The 22,295-nt window shown below is 37.5% G+C and overlaps 1 protein-coding gene across 1 annotated transcript in view; it reads left to right on the top strand.

Moving 5' to 3' along the window:
- The window catches only part of LOC139140920 (plastin-3-like), a 38,462-nt gene extending 18,306 nt beyond the window's left edge, over positions 1 to 20,156 (top strand). The window contains exons 5-14 of the mRNA XM_070710411.1: positions 345 to 453; positions 1,022 to 1,232; positions 2,240 to 2,500; positions 2,897 to 2,977; positions 3,701 to 3,836; positions 12,253 to 12,341; positions 12,880 to 13,075; positions 13,747 to 13,856; positions 16,395 to 16,541; positions 17,526 to 20,156. Coding sequence (XP_070566512.1) covers positions 345 to 453; positions 1,022 to 1,232; positions 2,240 to 2,500; positions 2,897 to 2,977; positions 3,701 to 3,836; positions 12,253 to 12,341; positions 12,880 to 13,075; positions 13,747 to 13,856; positions 16,395 to 16,541; positions 17,526 to 17,678 — 1,493 coding nt within the window. The 3' untranslated portion in view covers positions 17,679 to 20,156. The remainder of the gene's footprint in view (positions 1 to 344; positions 454 to 1,021; positions 1,233 to 2,239; positions 2,501 to 2,896; positions 2,978 to 3,700; positions 3,837 to 12,252; positions 12,342 to 12,879; positions 13,076 to 13,746; positions 13,857 to 16,394; positions 16,542 to 17,525) is intronic.
- Positions 20,157 to 22,295: the final 2,139 nt, after the last annotated feature.

Below are 22,295 nucleotides of genomic sequence, written 5' to 3'. Positions count from 1 at the left end.
AGTCAGATGGTTGCTTTTGAACTTATACTCTAATCCTTGCTGGTGAAAGTAAAAATAAAACAAACTGAGTACCCTTACAGTTTTGTAAAGGTTTTCATAAACAATGACTTTCAGTATGATATATTTGAACAGCACCCTGCCACATTCAGTATCATACAAAAGATTTCTAAGATTCAAAAGACTACAAAATCCCTTCCAGGATAGTAGTGTGTGATTGTGTTTGTCTTGTTATTCTGCCTTTTAAGCCATTCAGCTGTTCAAACAGTAGGGCTTTATAACAAATGTGTTTGAGCGCCATAATGTAAAAATGTTTCATTTCTGATATTTCCCTCTGTTCTCATCAGAGTACATTAACTCAAATCTTGGCGATGATCCTGACCTGAAGAACAAGCTTCCCCTGGACCCCAAATCAGACGCACTCTTTAAAAGTGGCAATGACGGTATTCTATTATGGTGAGTGTACGGCAGTTGTAATTGTATACCGCTTCTTTCAAGTGTTTTTGTGCCTCTTACTTTTAATATACCAATAGACAATTGCAAATTCCTCAAGGCATAGACAGTAAAGTACAATGTAGGAAGTAGCCTTGGTGAATTATTTTCTATTTTGATCATGGAAGTTTTAGTGTAAAGCATGCTTTTCTGGGAGAAGTTAAGTAGAGATTTTAACATTCCTATATTATTTTAATAGTCAGTAAGTTGTTGATTATTTCTGTTTCTTTTTAAGCTTGATTAGCTGAATTGACATCTTTACAAGTATTTTTGTTATGTCTGTAACATGCAGTTTCTTATTCTACTCCTATAATCATGTTGAAAGGCCCATTGTCCGGCTTTTCAACACACCTTGTATGTATGTAACACCAAATGATATTACAGGTTACTGAATTTTGGCTAAAACATTCATTTGTGAATGATCTGTGGCCTTGTCCTGCCTTGGGATGGCAGACTTGTGCTGGAGGCACTTCATCAGTAGTGTGCATGACTCATTGATTTGCTTTCCATTTTTGTCCTCACCTATCCGCAGCAAACTCATCAATTTATCAGTTCCGGACACCATCGATGAACGGGCCATCAACAAGGGTTCCAAACTGAACGTATACTTGAAGCATGAGAACCACACCTTGGCTTTGAACTCGGCCAGCTCCATTGGATGCAACATTGTCAACATTGGACCGGACGATTTAATGCGAGGCACAGAACATCTGATGCTTGGTCTGCTGTGGCAGATCATCAGGGTAAGTTTTGTAAACCAGGGACAAAGTGATTGTGTTCAGGACCTGCTGTGGCAGGGAAGAGATTATCACCAAACACAGACAGATGGCATGCTTGTCATCACATGAGACCAGCATGAACTCATAACCTGAAGTAATTGATCAGCCTATCAGCATTCTTCATACTCAGTCTTTCTTATAGAAAATACAGAAATACAACACATGTTATTTAGTTTATTTCCCTACGTCATTAGAAAACACTACCCATATTGTCTTTTATTTTACAATATATTATTTTGAAGTTGATGCTTATGCTTTGCTCCTTGTCTTTTGATATCCTCTTCATAAAAAAATAGGGGTTCCAGTCACTGTACATTTGTGACATTGAGTCGCAGCCTTCCTTATATCATCTGCAGTTGTCATTGGCCAAATATTTTCATTATTTTTACATCCGGCAAGGGTAGCAAGTATTATTCCCTTTTGCCAACGTAGTCAGATCATTGCTGTAGTGAAATTTTTTTTTACAAGAACTCCTCTATGAATCCATCTTAGAGAGTCCCTCAGTAATGAACAGAGCTTATGAACAGTACACTTCTTAACTTTAGTGAGATATCTTACAGTCTTCACTACATTTTTACCACGCAGTTTGTTTGAAATATTTCATGCTATGGCCCACCAGCTAAAAGAAGAAATGATATGAAACACTATTATATACAAACATTTAGCCTTATTGGCATTAGGTGTTTTGCTATGTGATAAAGTGAGTTGTTGGATAGCTTTAAAAAAGTGCCTGTTTTATGTAAAAAATACAACAAGAAATGTTGCATAGATTGTTACAGTATTGTATTTTAGTTTCATGGTTAACCGAATGATTTGTACTGTCCTAAAACATATCTGTCATTGTATCCTGTAAAATTTCTCTTTTCTCACTGAAGCCATATGCACATTCTCCAGATATGGCTATGTCATTTAGAGACATAGCTAGACATACACAACTTCCAATGAAAATCTGTATGATTTTCCATTCTTAGGTTGGTCTGTTTGCCAAGATTGACTTGCAGCACAACCCAGGTCTGTTCCGGCTGCTCCAAGAAGGGGAAGATCCGGAACAACTTCTGAAGGTGTCACCGGAGGACCTGCTGATCCGCTGGGTAAACTACCAGATGGAGCAGGCTGGTCACCCCAGGCGAATCCATAACTTCAGTTCTGACATCAAGGATTCTGAAGTCTACACGTACCTCCTAAATCAAATTGCCCCAGCTGGCTCTGGAGTTGATATATCACCAATGCAGGTATGTAAGGGTACATGTTGTGTACTTCCCAACATATAGTTGTTGTTTGATCATAGCAATGGGCATTAAAATCAGAGTACTTGGATCTGTATACACTGAGCACATTGTTAACTTGGACTGGTACATGTCAAATACACTGCCTAGTTGGATTTTTATCATAGTACATTAGTGTTCAACTTTAAAATATTTCATTAACATTTTCACATGAAGACATCTCTGTCCTGACAGTATAGAACCTGTCTAGCTCATTGCAAAGAGTTGGATGTAAAAGAATACCATATCTGAATATCATTACATGCCGAGTCACAACCTCAGCAGCCACACCTCTAACATCAAGTCCTACATTGTGAGACGTTAGTTTTGTTCCAATGTTGTCATTGATGATTGACCTTACAGGAGAGTGACCATCATAGAAGGGCTGAACGGGTACTAGATAATGCTGACAAGATTGGCTGTAGACAGTTTGTGCAAGCATCTGTGAGTAAATGTATCATGGTTTATATGTGTTAAAAAAAATTGTCTGATCAAAGTCACTTTACGTACAATACATAGCTTCAATTCTCATTACAATTACAATGTCAGATTTTACATGAATGCTATGATTTTCAAATGCAGTAAATTTTTTCATGAATGCAATTTCAGATAACTTTTTTGGAGATTTTACGGCACTTAAAAACCATATCATTCATGTAAAATCTCAGCAAAGTTATCGAAAATTGCATTCATGAAGAAATTTACATCAATAGATATGGAGAAAGGAAAATTTGTGCATCCTCCTATATTAGTCAGTGTGAAAGACATTTGAAATGTGAAAAAATGTTTGAATGTTTGAATTAAAAAATACTGTTGTCGAAATAGTTGATAGGCAGTGTTTTTTGAGTTTCTGTAATATTTATGAGGTGCAAAACTCAGATCTATTTATCTTTCCTCTCCAATTCTCAATTGAGAAGTCCAATTTGACCATTTGCATGGCAGGAAGATATTTCAAATGTCTTCTAGAAGTTTGACTGGCCAAATCCTCTTGTTGTGCTTATAAAACGTTAACATGTGGTTTGAAAATCGGTTCATGCTTGTGATTTTGACACAGAAGCCTGAAATGCAAACCATTAAATGTTCGTTTCATTTGTTTCTATGATTGAAAAGTATTTTGCAATAGTGCCACTTGGCACTAAATCCTGACATTTCTGTTGTGAATGACAGGACATTGTCAGTGGCAATCCAAAACTTAACATGGCTTTCGTGGCCAACCTGTTCAACATGTACCCCAACTTGAAAGCACCAGAGGAGGGAGAAGGCGAAGACTTTGAAAGATTTGAAGAGACAAGAGAAGAGAAGAGTATGTATAAAGACCCTTATTCTTTAGATATCGATAGCAGCACAAAGCAAGGTGCTAAGGTCAATGAACTCTTGACTTCTCCAGAGGGGAAGCATGACATCTTTGCTGATGACGGGATGTTGTCACTTCATTCTCCAGAGTCAAACAAGGCGTTAGTGGACACTCAAACAACCACTCTAGGTTTGGGTGTCAATGACCGAGGAGATGCCCCAAGTGGGAGGGAGGACAACCTTCCCAGTATAAGGGATAGCCTGTCCCCTGTTGATGGAGAACCTCTCGGGGGCCTCACATCCCAGCATATTGAAGTGCCCAGCTTTGTTGGTGGTGTCGGTTCTGGAGGAGGGTCACACACCGGTGACCAGGGTGTCAGTGGAGAGAGTGCTAATGACAGTGATGTGACGGTAGAGCACGAAACAAAGTCTGGAGTGTCTGAAGTAGTCCCTGGTGTGAGTGATTTGAATGGACATGTTGTCAATAGTGTGGGTGGGCCGAAGTCATGTGAGACATCTGTTACAAATGCCGACCGTGGACAAAAGTCTGATGTATTGAGCGAGGTTTCAACTGAGAGACCAGACAGTGAGCTTGTCAGTTCCTCAAATTTAGCACCAACTGTAGAGAGCAGTGCAGATGCAGTAGTTACACAATCCTCTAAAGATTCAGAAATTACTGAGACAGGGGAAAGGGGAAAATCAGAAAAAATATCGCTTCCTGTCTTATCAGACCTTGATTCGAAACTGTCCAGTACTAGTGATTTTACTTCACAAGAGATGGGAGGGGTTCCCTCTAAGCAGAGAGAATTCACCGAAATTGATAAACCTGTCAATGGCAATACGGCCGACGCGGCTAAGCAGAGTTCAGCTGTTGCGGGTGTGGATAATGTCTATTGTAGTGAAAGTATTGATGTGGCAGTGACAGGTGGCGGACAAAAGGAGGTGTCAGAACCACAAGAGGTGTCACCTCTCGGGGGTGGATCAACTGAAGCTAGGGTTAGCTATAGTACAAATGGTAGTAAGACAGAATCAACAGTGAGTCAGTCAGAGGACGGTTTACAGACATCCCAAGTGTCTGAATCGAGTTCTGAGAAAACTGCAGGAAAGGGGGAAGATCCTAGTGCAGCGGTTAGGGAAACCATGGGGTCAGCACAGAAAAACATTGAAAAGGATGGTACTGCTGAGGGAAAATTAGATAATGCCGCTAGTCCTGCATCTGAAAATATTGAGTCAGGTGGGAAGACGTCAGGAGGATTAGTTACCTACAGAGAAAAACTGAAAGACCCCGATGCTGAGAAAAGTGCAGGGGCAAAGTCTGCCTCGGAAAAAAAAGGGGATGGCAAGGGCAATATCAGAGCAAAACGTAGAAAAAAGAGGCTGCCAACCCAGTTTTCCTTTGAAGATTTTGCAGCCGTTACTTTCTCTCAAACAGGTCCCATCACCCCTTATCACCCTAAAGAGGAGATAGACTTCCCACAGGATAGCCCCTCTGGGGAAGAGGAGGATAGTACAAGTAGGCTAGAGAGAGAGAAGAAAGACACACCGCAGACAGAAAGGGCCACACCTCCAGCTCAGACACAAGATAGCACCCGGCTGAGGGCCAAACAAACGCCACCAGTAGAGACCAGTACTTTCCCCAAAATTAAGAAGGTTAAAGTTAAGCAGCCCGCCAAGGCAGCAGCGAAGTATAGGGATATGAAAGAGAAAGATGCCGCGGCTACACAGTGTCTTGTCTGCATCCTTATCAGCTTGTGCATGACTGTCTGTTACGTCTTATATCAGTGGCAGTGAAAAAGAAACATTGTGATTGTATGTGTGTGTTTTGTACGTTTGGGACACTATCAAGTGCAATAGATAATAAACATCATTTTAGCACTTTATTTCACTTTACTCGTCACTGCAGGTCAATTTTCGTCACCATTTTGGTCTATTTATTATATTTCTTACTCTTGGTTGTACATTTCCGTCATGTAGTGATTCTTATTACACCACACAAGTGATTTGGTCTCCACATCTCTGTAGTATGTCTTCTGTTCCTTTGACTGTCACTAGCATTGTTGTACTTTATCCTGATAGAGCAGATCCATGGTAATACCATACTTTGGAGAGTTTTGCATCTTGTCCGTCTCATAATCACTGTTGTCCATCGACCAAGTTTCCAAGATTTTTAAAGTGCCAACATCAAGAAGTATCTATATCAAGAAAAATGTCTTATAAACATGGTATAATAAGTTGAATCAGTAATAGTATTTGTTTCACATGTTTTGGGGATTTTGAAAAGCAAAAACGCCGATTAACCCTTTGAGCGCCAAAATAAATTTTTTGCCACCTTTATAATATGTAACCAACACAAATACTTTTCAGAATTTTTCCCAATTTTTGATCAAAAAACTGTAGCCAATGAAAAGTAATGTCCATTTAGTACAAAATTGTCAAACAATTTACACAAAATTCATACAAAATTGGTAAAATTGTGCACAAAAATTTCGGCGGGAAAATTTACAGCACTCAAAGGGTTAAGGCCTATAACTTGAAAAGTAAAGGGCGACAAAGAAAGCGGACAAGATGTAAAATGCTGTCCTATGGTCCAAAACTTTATAGTATCTGTCATTTATCAAGCCTTGCCTTTTATCTCTTTAATAAACACGGCCTTCTGACCTAGAACAAAATCGGATCAACTTGACTCTAATGCTGTAATGTCATTGAAACTTTGCCCTATGGCAAATCCTGTACTTGTACTTGCCAAAATTTGAAATAATTCCTTGCCTATATCATGATTTAAATTTGGCAAAGGTGACAGAACAAATCGCCATGTGGATGTAGTGAAAACCTTGCCTTGATGTAAAACTTAGTGCCAAAACATTGCCTGAGATCAAAATCAAACATGTGACATAAGACTTACTATGCATATTTAATAGAAACCTCAAAATTTTCTTTTGTACAAAAAATGAGCAAAACAAAATCAGTACATACAGCTGGGTTTTTATGACAATTACCATATCATGACTTGTCCGAAGTCTCTTTAAAACTTATTTCAACGTGCCTTGTTGCAAGCCCAACTGAAGAGGGCGCCATCCTAAATATTTGCCACATACCATTATGCAATGTACACCTTCCCTTTACAAATATAAATCTTTAGGAAAATCTTCAATGGCATTACAGTTTTAGGTGGGTGCTAATATTTACGTGGGACATATCATGATACTTGCACTTTTCATTAATGTCCGCTTTATTCCTGCACTACAGCACTTCCCTGGTCACTCTGACATTTCATGACTATCAACATCTGAACTTGAACCACAAGTTAGCTGCAATTATAGTGAACAAAACTAATATGAATACAGATGAATACAGTTAACTGTTGAAATGTGTGTTTTCATAGTCTCTCCATCACAAAGAAATCTGAAGGAGCAGGTGAATAAATCTGTTTTAAAATTATAAAATTATATTTAAAAATGCTAAGGGTTGTTAAGAATATATGCAAGAAGAACCGCAAGTCATAATTTATCAACATTGGAAATAAATTAAAACAGCTATCCAACTATTCACTTTTAAGTATACAGGTTTCATAAACGGGCAATACTCAATAAACTCAATATAAATGTCATTTACCATATAGTTATGAGATCCAGGAAGTGCTCCTCCCATGTAGATTAGCGAAATGTTGCAGTCACTACACAGACATGTCGATAAATCTTCAGAGCTGAGTGGCTCATTGCTAGAAAGTGTACAAAATCACAAAACCTCCTTTGCGTGAAAAACTTCCAGAACAACACGTGGCAGTGTTCGAAGTTCATTCAGGGAACTTGAAATGTGCCAAGTCACATCTTGTGAACTGTATCTTTGTAGGGTGATGATATCAGTGCACTTCAGTGAGCAAATCAAATCTTTTTTCCAAAAGAATTGCAATTGTGATGGCCAGGGTAGTGCTGTTGTGCTGTTTGTAAAACTGCAGTGAAAGGGGGAAGCAAAGCTTTGAAAGGGAGATTTTATAATTGGGTACTTCTGTAATGTAATCACTTTTCTGTGTGCAATGTTGTTTCCTGCTCATGTAGTGACAAGGTTACCATAGGTCTCTGTAAACTGACACTTTGGTGGTTGGCTTTTCAGTAGATTTGGTGCTGAAGGTAGTCACCTAGCAGTCTTTTTGATGTGTGATTCTTTGGATCAACTTTTGGTGTAACCAGTGTTTTTCAGAGTGTGCTTTCCATCACAGGAGACAAGTTACAAATCAGCAATAATTTTAATCCTCTTCTGGCCAAGTCATAACTTCTTCAAAGAACTTTCTGTGCCCGAGATACTTTTACAGTGTTACAAAATACTGCTTCAAATGGACTGAATAACAATTTTGATAGTTCAAGCATAGACTGTAATATTTACACTACAAAGAGATGGGTATTGCTTTGATGACCTGTCAAATCAAATGCAACTTGTGAGAAGTCATTTGCACCGCACATTTGTTGAGTACGGTTTTACTGTCAAGTCAGTTCAGTGTGTACATTTATGACTTAACCCCTTGGGGAAAAATTCATTGATTTGCACTTTCACTTCATCAGAGTCAGTACTATGATCTCACTTAGAAAGTGGAAACAAAACAACTTTAAAATCTTGTATTAAGAAATAGTTTTGAAATTTCTCAAATCCTGCTGGTAGCAAGTTATACCAAGTAATACATAATTTTCAAATTGTCCACAGCGATGAAAAATCAATCACTTTTCTGCCTATCTTCCACAAATTTCCAGTGCCCATTCTTCCCTTGTAATCTTTTTTCACTTTCATACCATTTTTCTATATACCAGAGCAAACCTCTTCCAAAAGAAGGCAGCAGACTCATATATTTGCAACAATGGGATTATATAAAGTTTGAATCTCAAAGTCAGATGTTCCTACAAGTCAAGTAACTTTCTATACTGAGTACTGTTTTTATAGCGGAAATCTCTTTTGTATTAAAACTCTGCTGAGACACAGTGGTTACACCAAAGCTTACTTTCTTGCCAAGGTGTTGGGGTGTGCTAGGTTTTCTGTGCTGCTTGATTTCCAAGTTTCCACTCATTGTTCACAGGTTGGGATCACAATTCCTCCCTCCTCCAGTCAGACCGATTCTCTTCACTGTTTTTCCCCCTTCCCCCATCACCCATCTTCATCATGTTTGCCATCAAATTGTTTACTTTTGTGCTCATACTCTTTGTCATCACATTTCCCATTTTTCTCACTGCAACATGAAAAAAATTCCAACATGATGTAATTTACTCCATTCTTGTCAGACGTCCTTGCTTTCCTACCCACTTTTATGACCACACGGACATGCTCACAGAAATCAACTCCATATATGAAAATCTCAGTCCATAATACCATCATCCTTGTTTCTCAGTCTTGAAATCATGCTAAAATTTAAAATTCAAGTGCTGATGGTTAAATTCAACATGACTTGAATATATTCACAAATAAGTTTAAAAAGTTCAAGGAATTTACTTTGTCATGACATTCACGCATCACAAAAAACCTAGCACATCTCTTTGTCTTTTTTGTACTACCTGTAATTCCATTCATCTGACCTCATAGACTTGTAGCCGCTAGTCAAGGATTTTTTCCTCCTAACACCATTTTTCACTTTTGATCAAAACAGCTTCATTTCAGATCGCTGTAAGAATTCATATATATTTATTATGGCTCTATTAAAACAGAAAACTTTTTCCCTTCAAATATCTTTGCATTATCATTCTATTGTTTCTCTGTATCCTGTCGTGCCATTTGTCACCTCTCTCTGTTGTGTAGTGACATGTCAATTCTGTTTATTCTCATCGTTATGGTTTGTGTCTTGTGTCAAGTTCTGTTCTGTATAATGGCCTCTGTGGGTAAATTGGCAGGCTTCATTTGTATGACAAGTTCTCATGCAAGTCACTTCTGTAATGCACCAGCAGCCCCTCACTGAACACAACAGTTTGCAGTCCCCATGGCGTGGTGAGAAGACAGTTATAGACTATACTTTGATTTCCAAATGGAGAGATGCCATGTACAGAGGTACAAATACGCCTTTGATACATCAAGGTTAAAGCAGCCTAAAGCGTCATTTTCACCATTTTTTCACATTTTCAATGGGTTTTTATGTATTAGATTTCATAAGGTAGTATGCGCCTCATGAGTGAAAAACTTTTGTTCAGACTTTCCTCAATAAAAATAATATTCGTTTTGGTACTATTAAAATCAAGAATTAAAATCAGGGGCCACTGTATGAAGTTTGGTACTAGAGGAACAGATTACCTAACGTTTACTGATATGTGAAATTCAAAATGGCCGCCATCCCTGTGTTAACTGTATGCGGAAATATAAAATTATTGATTTCAAAAAACTCAGACTGTGAAACATTTTGTTTGTCCATGAGCTTTAAAATGAGTGCTCGAAGAGTGGTTGAACAGAAAAGTTTCAAAAAAAGTTTGAGAGTCCAAATATCTATCCCAGAGGCACATTCGACCATAATATGGTATGAAAAAATCTGATTCATTGAAGACGTAGGTCTAGTCTTCATTCTGATTGTTTAGTGTTGGACCATCAGTATTATTCAGTCTTCCAAAATCCACTATTATACCCACAACATGACAACCAGACTTACGATTCAAGTGGCTATAGGATGTCAACTATGATGAGGTGCGACTTCTTGCTGTGCTGTCACCCAGTATTCTATGTTTCTTGGTGTCCTCTGTTGTCTCACAGTATCCAGTCTCTGTCCTCGTCTTGTTGACCAGCAAATTCTGATGATGTCATCAGTTTCAGTATCCTGGCCTTGATAGGATGATGTCACCAGTTTCCGTATGAAGACAATCAACGGAAGATGCTGAAGATATTTTTTGTTCATCTTTTATCTACACATACTACTGACACAGCATGCAGACTTGTGTGTGCTAGATGTGTTCTAACTTTTAAAAACTACATCCACCTTGCACTCTTGGCATCCTAGAACGAATCAAAATCAGTCTCATACTGTTTATCCAAAATGAGGGCCTTCCAGCACCTCTGCACAGTAAATTTGGTGATTTAAAAAGTGTGACACTGATATAAAAATAAGCACTCTTTAATAAGCCATGCATTTACACTTGTTACTCACTCGGTACCATTAGCTGCTAAGAATACACTCTTCTCTTACCACATGAAAGGTGTGAGTGATTATTGCCATTTGACATTAAAAGTGATAATGGTGCGTGTGCTTGAGAAAATGTTGTTATAAGAGAAAGAAATAGAAAATTACTTCCGTGTCTGTTTCTAGGAGTGACTTGTGCATGCATGGTATATGTTACTGTTATGAATAATCAGTTTCCTAACAATTTGTGAATTCTTATTTTCAAAGTGGATTTTAACGTTTTTAATCTCTGAGTTTTGTCAGATATTAAAAGTCATGATGATAAGTGGCACAGAATATGAGTTATTGGTTAGGATTTTTGAAGGCTAAATCTTTGCTGTCGCCAAGTGTGTTTCATATATCATACATCAAAGATAATTTCTCTCTTTTCTTCTAATTTTTCCCATTTCTTTTTTTTGGAACCATTATCAATTTTTTTGATCTCTAAGAGATCCTCCTTTCATGTTGATTAATCTCAATTTCATTATCTTGTAAAACAGCTAAAAATAAACACAGATAGAAAACAGCAAAACAATTAATTATCAGTTAGTAGACTTCAAAGAAAGTACAGAAAGTATTTTACCTCAAAGTTTTAAACTCTATAGACAAAATTGTGATAAGTTTTCTCACATTTAGAGTTGTTTTAGTAGGTGTGTCTAATTCTCTTTCTGCTATAATAATTGTAGGCCTGTTGCGGAGTGTTGTTTGTACGGAAATAAGAGTTTTTGAATGACAGGGTGTGTCCATGTACAATTTCTAATCTTTGCCAGAGTTGTTCGATATAACCATAAAATAGCATTATGAACTATGGTGTGTCACTTACAACAAGACTGTCACACCTCTTTCACCCTGCCAACCTGCCCACTGTATGGTCATATCCCATCGTTCTCAGTAGTTTGATTGGACCAATACAACAGGAAGTAGGGCTGAAAAAGCTGCTGTTGGTTAACTCGGTGCGTAAGATGGTTGAAGCTAATTGCGCCATGGAAGATAGATTTTCTTCACTTACGGATCTAATAAACTTGCATTTCTTGTGCAAAATATTTAGGTTCTTAGGCAGTTATAACATGCAAACTTGTGCATGTGAAATTTAAGTATAAAGTATAGCATTATGTAGATGACCGGAGTTAAATACATAGAGGATAGTTCTAACTAATAATTCACCCTAGACTTTCTCAGTGTGTCTAATAGTAGTTAGTATTTTGGCTGACTACTGTTCCTTACAGATGTTATGCCATTTTGAACTAACTTGCACGGTAGGACAGGTGTACACGGCATGTTTTTTTGTTAAGTTCTGTGACTTTCCTTTCAGCATTCCGTAACTGGATGAACAGTCTTGGCGTTAATCCTTACGTACAGTACATGTACAATGATCTTTGCGATGGTCTGGTAATTCTGCAGGTGAGTTACCCAATATTGAATTGAAAAGAGCCCTGTGGGGCCTCTGGAACATCTGGGCCCCTTTCACTCTGTATATAACTAAAAATCTTATCAATTGGACGATATTACCCATGCACGATCACAAAGGGAGATTTCAAAACAAATGCAAGTCAAAATTGCTGAGTCCCCATGTCACAAAGGTGTTAAGCTCAAAAAGGACTTCATAGACTGACAAAGAGTTATTTGTATTATATTAAAAGTGTGAAAAGATAATTCAAAAGAAATAAATATGTGTATTAATTTATTTATTTTCATTAATATATTATTTAGTTATTCATTAATTAATTTATATATTTATTAGAGTATTGGAATCTGTTGCCTTAGGATAGTGTTTTCACATAAGAGACATTTTTGTCCCAGTGATGTAGATCTGTAACTGAGAAATATCACCTTTGTCAACAAAGCTGCTGCACAACACTCACTGCAAAATTTTTCTTCACATTTTTTCATGTCATAGGCATATGATAATTGTTTTGCGTTCATGTGTTTGTGTTTTCAGTTGTACGATCAGGTGCAGCCAGGCAGCGTCAACTGGCAGAAAGTGAACAAGCCGCCATGGCCCAAGATAGGTGGCGGTAAGATGAAGAAGATTGAGAATTGTAACTACTGTGTGGATATCGGCAGTGGAATGAGATTCTCCCTGGTAGGCATCGGTGGTAATGACATACATGATGGTGTTGAAACTTTGACCTTGGGTAAGTTCACTCGTGCATTCAGCATATACCATTATATACCGTACAGGCCTTCAGGGAAATACTGGTAGTTCTCAAGTATGTTTGCTGGTATGCGTCAGTTCAATTATAATGCTTTGGGTATGGTATGATAGATGCTCTTTCCCCACTCTGGATGGTTTCCAGACTTGAGGCGTGTAGTGAATTGGGTGATACAAACCTTGATACTATGAATCTTTCAATAGAGCACCTGGCATAATTGCAAAGCTGATTAGGGAGTCTTCATATATACAGAGGTTCCAGGGTTAATACACAGACTCAAACAGGAAGGCAGGTTGGAGTGTTGCTACAGACAGACAATCTTGGCCAAAATCCACAGTGTTTTAAGTTTTTTGGTGTTGCATTTTAACATTGAAGATAGCTGGCATTGTCAGGGAGACAAATGTGTAACATTATTTCAACCATGCATTGTTGTTCGTCCTGATCAACTAAACAGTACATGGTAGGGGCATTTAATTGCAGGTGTATCAGCAATAACCTGCCATGGTTGGCCAAATAGAAGAAGCATTTTGTTGTTTGGTGGGTCTGATGTACCCCGGGGCCAATATGGGAGTTGTCCTGACTAGGACAGAGTATTGACAAACAATGTGGTGAATCGTTTGCCAAACTCTTAACTGTCACTTTTCTGCTTGCAGCCATTGTGTGGCAGTTGATGCGTGCATACACCTTGAGAATTCTACAACAGCTGTCCGGTTCAAATCAACCTATAACTGATGACAAAGTGGTTGAATGGTGCAACAATAAAGTGAGTTACATCATGATGTTTAAAACAGGTTTATAGTCTAAGAGTGCAATTGGTTGAATATCAGTGTTGAAGTCTGGACATGGAAGTTTTTGATGTAGCCGCCATACTAGAAGTGGAAGGCAGTTATCATAAGTGATGGCACTTGATTCTGCGTAGGGCTGTCTTTGTCAGATTTGAAAATTCATGTCAGGGTCAGTGTTTTCTCAAGAGCGCATGATTTTGCAAATTTCCCTTACTTTAATCAAAATCCTCCTTACACTATACAGAGGAGCATGCCATGTCCCTCTCTTCAATGAGATCTTGAGATATGGATATAGCTGTACACAGGGTATTGATAGTGGCATTCCCACAAAAACATTAATTTCCACAAAAACCTTAATTTGCATAACATATTTGCATAATTTATTATGGTACGCCTCAGTTGGAAAAAATTCTTCCAATTTTCAACAAGAGGGGACACTCCCCTCCTTTTCAGATAAATCTTGAGGAAATACTGCAGGGTAAAGCTGTAAAAGTAGACTTCTTTTGCAGTCGTACATGTACCTTAAGGATGTACGATCGGAAAAAGTAAAAGTAATGTCAATTTTTTCAAATGGTGATTTTTGAATACCTACATATGTGAATACTCCAAAACTGGAAAAAAACATGGGGTCACCGCGCTTGTTTTCTTACAAAATGACATTAAAAATTCACGGTTTTTCACAAAATCACTAAAAATCAATAAAACAGGTCATCATTTTCATATCTATATCATGATTGCATTTTTCACGTTTACACTGTAAAAGAATAAAGAAATGATAAACCTAAGCTACTTTGAAGATTTTACTTACATTAAAATTGAGTTAAAAAGTCATCATATTTATTTTTTAACCAAAATTGCAACAAATATGCCCCAAATTTTAGGAATGGGAGAGGGTAATTTATTAATTATTGATAGTTTCTACTAATGTCAATTTTCTCAAACTTTGCCAAATAATAGCACTTTTTGTGAATTTTCCAAAACCACATTTTGTTTAGTAGGTCACCGAGCTCGATTTTTCACAATTTTGCAAAAACTTACTAGGATTTACAGGTTCTGGCGATAAACCATGCTCTCCTGGGTTCGTCGCACGAGGGCGCTCTTCAAATGCCGCTGACCTGCCGTGGCTACCTGCAGTGGCCCTGTCCAGGCATGGTCATGATTTAAACCTACCATTAAACTTTAATGAGAGGGAAATGACAGAACAAAGCAAAGACTTTTAGGTTCTTCTACTTTTAGAGTCTATATATTAATACAGCATACAAAAAATCACGTAATATTTATTGCCGTAACGCTTATCGGTGGGGATTAGGTTGACTTCGCTGCAGGCTAAGTAAGTTGTCACACACTATACCGAGGCCGTGAACTTGGCGTTTCTCCAATACACGATGACAATCGTAAAGGCAAGCCCACAACTGACACAAGTGTCAAGATTTTCGGCTAGTTCACTCAAATCGACTATGCGACGGCCATTCTTCCATTCTCCGGTAGGTCTACTAGCGACACTATCATTGGAATTATAACCACGAATAGCAAATCAGACGTCACACTTCTGATTTACGCTGTACAGGCTACGGTCATGTTGCATTTTTTTTATCTCTTTGCTGAATTCTCGTACCTTCCAGTGTGTTTTGAGGGCACGCTGAACATTTTCGCTAATGCGATTTTCCTTTACCTGCAGACGACATTTTGTACAACGCAAAAATGTTCGGAACGTCACTACGCGCGCGTGGTTACTATGGATACATTCTCGCGCGGAAATCGGCGCAGTACGCTTATATTTTTCCGGTCGTACATGTACCTTAATTCTCACTGTTCTGCAATGTTCTCTTAAAACCAGAAGTCATCACAAGTGCATGAGACTCCAATGATCATAAGAAGAATATAGCAGATGTGTGTCTCAGTTGTTCCTGATATGTGTCAGACTTAGCAAAGTCAAGATTTAGTCATTCTTGATTGTCTAATAGCATAGCGTATCATAGACTAAAAGATTCAGTGGTGTATGGGTCTCTGCCGTCTCTAACCCAAGCAACGACTGAAGGGGCGCTGTGTTGAATATCCATTCTCCAACAAATTTTGTTGGAACCGATCATGTCATACAGTTTAGTTTATTCACTGCGTATTTTGTATGAAGACTGCCCTCATGGCTCTCCGAGGAGATGATAGCATTTCTTATCCAGGCTCTAAATCGGGCTTAAATTTCATTTTCTGTGTTTTAGAGGCATGATGTGTCAGTGGTTGGCGATACTTCATTTGTTTGAGTTCACCGTAGTAAGCTACACTGCACCTTCAATCGTTGTTTGGCTTGGAGTTTGTGGAGACTCACAGAACTGAATTTTTTAGTGTATCATGTTAATGGAAAAAGAAGTTTTCATGAGACTTAAATGTGATAAAGTGTGATAAAACAAAGCAACTGGAATATTCTCTCCTTTTGTGGGGGGGACATGGTTAAAAATACAAGGCAACACAACGATCATGAGTGCAGCTTTATCAAATTTTTGTTTCTATTTTCATTTAAGCTCAAACAAGCCAAGAAGACGTCTAGTATTCGTAATTTCCAAGATCACAGCATCAGTGACAGCAGAGCAGTGGTAGATCTGATTGATTCGATTCAGCCCGGCTCTATCAATTACAAGAACTTCAGAGAAAATCCAAGTACTGATAATGTAAGTAGAATTTCAATGACAGTTTGGACTATTAGCACAATGTGTTAAACTCACAATTCACATGGACCGCGGTACAAACAAATCAAGGTGCACTAATGCTGACAGAAATATGTGTACAAATGCATATTATGCATTTGTACACATAGGTTATGTTTGTAGCGCCATCACATGATCTCTTGTGCATACTGAGTCTATAGAACAGCATGTGTCTTTGTTATTCTTGAGTAGAGCCAAACTTTGGCTTTTCACAGCTCCAGAAAAGTGTTCATAGGAAAATTGTTGTTCATTGTCATTGACATGCTCTTTGGAAATCTAGGATGCTTTTGATTCCTTTTTGTTTTGCCCTAGAGTATTGTTCACATCATTTTGAAAAGAGTTTTTGATTGTAGTTTTAGAATTCTTCATCGATTACGCGTACCGTTAATAGCTTGAAGGGGAAGTGGATTTCAGGCTGATGTACATAGTGTAATTCCAAACGCTGTAATACATGTTAGGAAGCTCTGATGCAGAAGGTAGAAACAATGTAAACTGTGTTATCATATGAAATATTCAGCATAAACATACATTCGAAAATTTATTTTAGTTTTTGTGCGGCATTTTAAGCATTGTAGTTTCGGGGTCCAGAAAGTAGGTAGAATGTGTCTCCTGGGCAAATATTCAGATTCTCATACTGAGACAATAGTGTTTTGGTGCACCATTTGAAACTCATGAAGAAAACAAAGTTTTCACTGGCTGTCCTGAAAATTGAACATTTTATTTTGCCCATAGAGTAATTGCAGGGATCGCGGGCATTTTGAATCTTCAAGTGTCAGTAAATATTGAGTAATTTGTTTGAGCTCTAGTACCAAATATTGCACAGCTACCCCTTATTTGTATTCTTGATTTGGAAATGGAATGATTTAAAATCTCTTGAAGAAAGTTTGTGCAAGTCTTTCAATTTTAGAGGCATGGATTAACTGAAGTTGTTGTTTGTTTCCTCTTCAGGACAAGTTTTTGAATGCCAAGTATGCCATCTCCATGGCTCGCAAAATAGGTGCTCCAGTGTACGCTCTACCGGAAGACTTGGTTGAAGTCAAACCCAAGATGGTGATGACAGTCTTTGCATGTCTAATGGCAAGGGGTGTGGTGAAGAAATGAGCCAATCAAGTGTCAAAACACAGCAAAAACCTCACTTTGAAAGGTTTATTTTCTAAGTCGTTTGCATGATTTCTTGCTGTCATCATATGTAGTCAGTGCTGGGTTTGGGAGGAGAAGGAAGTATGATACACAAATATGTCTCTGTTATCATAAATATACCCTGTAAGTTTTTGACAGTGCATTGATAGCCTAGTACACAATGGTGGAATTCGAACAATGACATGAGATATTGTTTCAAGATCAAATCAGCTAAAATACTCATAGAACATAGAAATTTCCTTGATTTTTCAATGTGTGTGTATAATTTTTTTAAATCTATAAATATAGAGATATAAAGATGTATCTTTGCATTTTGATCTTATGATAGTATTATGTTAAGAGAACAAATTGCGCTTTGTCAAGTTAAAACTATGTGTCATACTGACCACTACATCATGCATACATGTATCTTGGCTTTCAAAGAACGTAATATACATTTAGTTTATTCTGTATGTAAAACGGCAAAACTTAAATTGCTCATTGGAACAAAAATTATGAGGATGTAGCTGAGAGAGAAATTTACATTTTAGAAAAGACAACCAGTACGTACAGCGAACAAAAAATTTACTCAAGTACAACAAAAACAGTATTTTCATATAGTGGCCCAACGTAGTACTACCAGAATAGAACACAAATATTAAAAGCACTTTTAGTATACAATTAGCTGTGAACAGGTCCATTAAACCTGTAAAATGTTTGGAGTTAAGCCTAAACTTCAAACAGTTTGCTGAATTGTATATATTTATATGGCACTGAAACAGCTCTAAGAGTGACTCTGTTTTTGTTTTTGAAATTCTCTGGATAATATTTCTCTGGGTTCTAAGGTTTCTGTGGAAGGCAGGATTGGTTCTATAGCTCTTACGTTTTGCTTAAAGCAGTTTACTTTAAAAATGAAACATAAACTTGATTTCTCACTTTGCTCTTCAAACAACCTGATCACAATGATATCTTTGTACAAGTTTCAATTCTAAACTATAGACAGTAACAACCAATAGAATAATTGCCCATGAACAAAAGACTTGGAGACAGGCATTCAAACAAAGCCCCATAGTACACTTGAACATTTGCTGACATGCAACCAAGGCAAAAGGCGGCTTTTGTATATGCACCCCTGCCGTACCTTACATACAGATCCACATCGCTACTTGAAAGTAACTTTACTGATAAACAAACACCTGTAAGGTTCCAAATGAAGGTTGAGATATTTGGCAAGCTTCAGACAGACAAAGAAAAAAGAAAAGACAAAAACTACAAAAATACATCTCTGTGCATTTGAGTAAATGGTGGTGTTACTATGGTGGTGCTGATCTTGACATGTTTGTATAACTTTATGTACAGTTTATTGCATCAGTATAGTTCAATATTTTGCCAGATTTTGAGTCAAACATTGTTTAGTTGCATGTCATGAACGTTTGGTTACCAGGTTTAGTCAGTCAGGTACTCCCAGAATGTTCTTAGTAAATGCTTGTTTTCTTCTTACATGGCCTCATTATTACAAGTTATTTCATCAGGGCCAATGCAGCAAGCAAAAAGTGGGCCTTTCCACACCTTGGAAAAAAGACAAGACTTGGATGGAACAAGGGTTTAGGGGGACGGTATTTTGCTTCTAAGGATTTGTCGGTGTGAGTCAGCTTAGAAACTTAAATAACCTTGATGGCTATGGCCACAATGTAGAGAGCCAGAGGGTACAAGCGTTTGTAACGTTGTGTGTGCATTTTCAGAGTGGTTACTTGTGTGCAAACATGCTGAGGGAACCATGCCAAGTGATGTCACAGTATCATGATCACCTTTGCTGTCAGCAAGCTGCTGTTTCAGCCTTTATCATGCAACGTCAGATCAAAATTTGAAGCTTGAATATTTACTAATTAAGTGTTATGTGCAAAGAAACAGATAACAAGTCAGCAACTTCTGTACTATGTTCTTGTTAGTCTTCATTGGATTTCAGTGTTTGCATGCCTCAAATTTAGAGTCGTTAAAAAAAAAACTACAAAAAGGGGAACTTCACTGCGCACATACATTATGAAAATTCAACTTTTATTTCATGATAGATTTACAGTGAGAGTTTTTGATCCCCAAGTGGCAGCTTTCTAAAGATGTGTTACAATCTTGGCTTTCAGTTATACTATACAGCTACTGATAATGGAAGTAAAAAATAACGTCTTTATATATTTTCAGAAATAAATGGGAAGTATCTATAAATTTTGTTATTCTCAATGAATTTGTAGCTTTTTGGCTTCTTTTTGATGTTGAATTTGTAAAATTTTGAAATTTCTGTGTAGGGATGTATCTTTTTCCTGTTGCAAGTTATAGCAGTGATTCAGATACTTTTTTGCAAAAAAAGACATTTTTGCATTTTATATATCTCATCACGGTTCCATGTTCCTTGGTAAATTGATCTTTGCTACAATACACGGATGTCAATCGTCTATTTTAACCTGACTGTGTGCTGTGTTTCTCTTGTCATTTACAATCCTGAACTCATCAAAGAGAAGGCGGGCGTTTTTCCTCCCCAGAGACAGCAGTTATGCAATCAATGAACCCCAAGACAAGCAGTAAACCGGTCTGCCATGTTTTTCTCAGAGATTGCATAAAAGTTACCTATACAAATACCTGTATTGAGCCATATGAATGTTGAAATATGTTCATAATTGTCCTGTATTGCACAAAACATGCAAACAAATGTGAAAGTGTATCAGACTGCAAAGATGACCGTACTTTGTACATTAAGAATGAATACACACATTATACTCACATTGAACTTGGAAACTTTGATTTTGATGTATTTTGTTATTTGCAAATTAAATTACAGAATATTAGTTTTTTGCTTCTGTTGTTTCAATCATATTGATAGCATTGCTAATACATATACATGTGAAGGAACACCATCATCAGGCCTACACTCCCTTCTACTTACAGGAGTGTCAGTGCTTGGCACTGTATACAATAGCTGACTGGGTACTTCCAGCCACGGAATTCCAATTACTGTGGTGTTCCATTGCATTGGTATCAGTATGATTGAAACAACACCAACAAACCCATTATTATTCTTCAATTTTATCAGCAAATAACAAGACGAACAAAAACTAGATTTTCCAAGTTCCGTGTGATATCGTCGCAGCACAACAATGGTGAGTTGGTTCTTCAGTTTGAATTTGGACACCTCAAAGTGTTATGTTCAAGGGATGGTAACTTTCACCTTGCTTGGAATACTGTTGGTATGTCAACATATACACACACAACGGGATAGCAACAATGTTGCTATCAATTCTCAAATGATCTACAAATGTCATAGCTAGCTTTAAAATTGCAGGGATGCCACAGCAAGGTGAATGATCCATACACTCTAAATTTTAGGTAGCGCCCTCTACAGTTCTCTTTTTTATGCAGTCGATCTGAAAGGGTTGCCCCAGTTAGCACCGAGGGAGGACAAGCATTTTTGTGAGAATGTAAATGAAAAAAAAAAACTTCTACATAATAGAAATTTAAAGTTTTTTCCTGAAAACTAGGGCTCTAACCCCAAAATAATCAAATGATGCACAAATATATGTGATACTAGTTTTTAAAGGGTGTCCAGCCAGCGACACAGCACTGTGACATCAAACAACCCTTTTGGAGCCAAGGTCGGGAAGAACGATACAACTGTTCTTTTGAAATATTCAACAACAATGTTATACCCATAAAGTGGGTGACAATTTGCATCAAATTCAACCAGCCCTTTGAAAAAAAGTCTGGTAACATATGTTAAACAGCATTGTTTGAAAAAATTTAAAAAAGCCCCCGTTTCTTGTTCAGGTGAAACTTTTTTGACATGCCTTTGAAAGGGGTGTCAGAACAGTTTAAGCTAAACAAAAAAAATAAAGGAATGCTTTCGGTCCAAAGATGTGACGAGAGAGTTTTCTCATTTTTCTACTTTGTATTTTGAGTAGTCCAGTGGAAGTGCAGTGATAAAGGGACACGAGAGTAGCACATTTAATTCAAAGTCAATCCAAGATTGCCTTTATATGCCTTTGTTTTTTTGTTATACACTGTTGAAGTGTTAGACTAAGGTGTTTTTCAAGGAATTATAATTGTCATGCCATATAATTTGAATGGAGACTCGGAGAAAAATTAACAGACACGGATTAGAAGGATATTGCTAAGGCTTGTCAATGCATAAATTTCAACTGGAAATCTTGCAGCAAGTTCGCTATAGGGAAGAAAAAGCAGAGTTTTGGAAGGTTCAGCAAAACGCTTGTCACGTGACTATTATGCAAATAATGACTGTGTACTGTGCACTGTTGGACTTCCAATATCAGGCTGTTCAAAAAATATATACTTTATTGGGTTTTGGAACTTCTATAGCTGAGAAAAAAATAAAAATCTGAAAGTGTCTATACGGTATGTCGCTACCTTAACCTCTTTGAGCACTGTAATTTCCTCCCCAAAATATCAGGGCAACATTTTACCGATTTTTATGAATTTTTTGTAATCTTTTCCATGATTTTGGACTAAAGGGACATAAATTTTCATGGGCTACACTTTTTTTATCAAAATTTGGGGAAAATCAGAAAAAAATTGTCTACATCGGAAAGAAATTGT

Source organism: Ptychodera flava, chromosome 9 (genome assembly GCF_041260155.1).
Source record: "Ptychodera flava strain L36383 chromosome 9, AS_Pfla_20210202, whole genome shotgun sequence".
NCBI lineage: Eukaryota > Metazoa > Hemichordata > Enteropneusta > Ptychoderidae > Ptychodera > Ptychodera flava.
The sequence above is the reverse complement of the archived record's forward strand: the minus strand, read 5'-3'. Positions and strand labels throughout refer to the sequence as shown.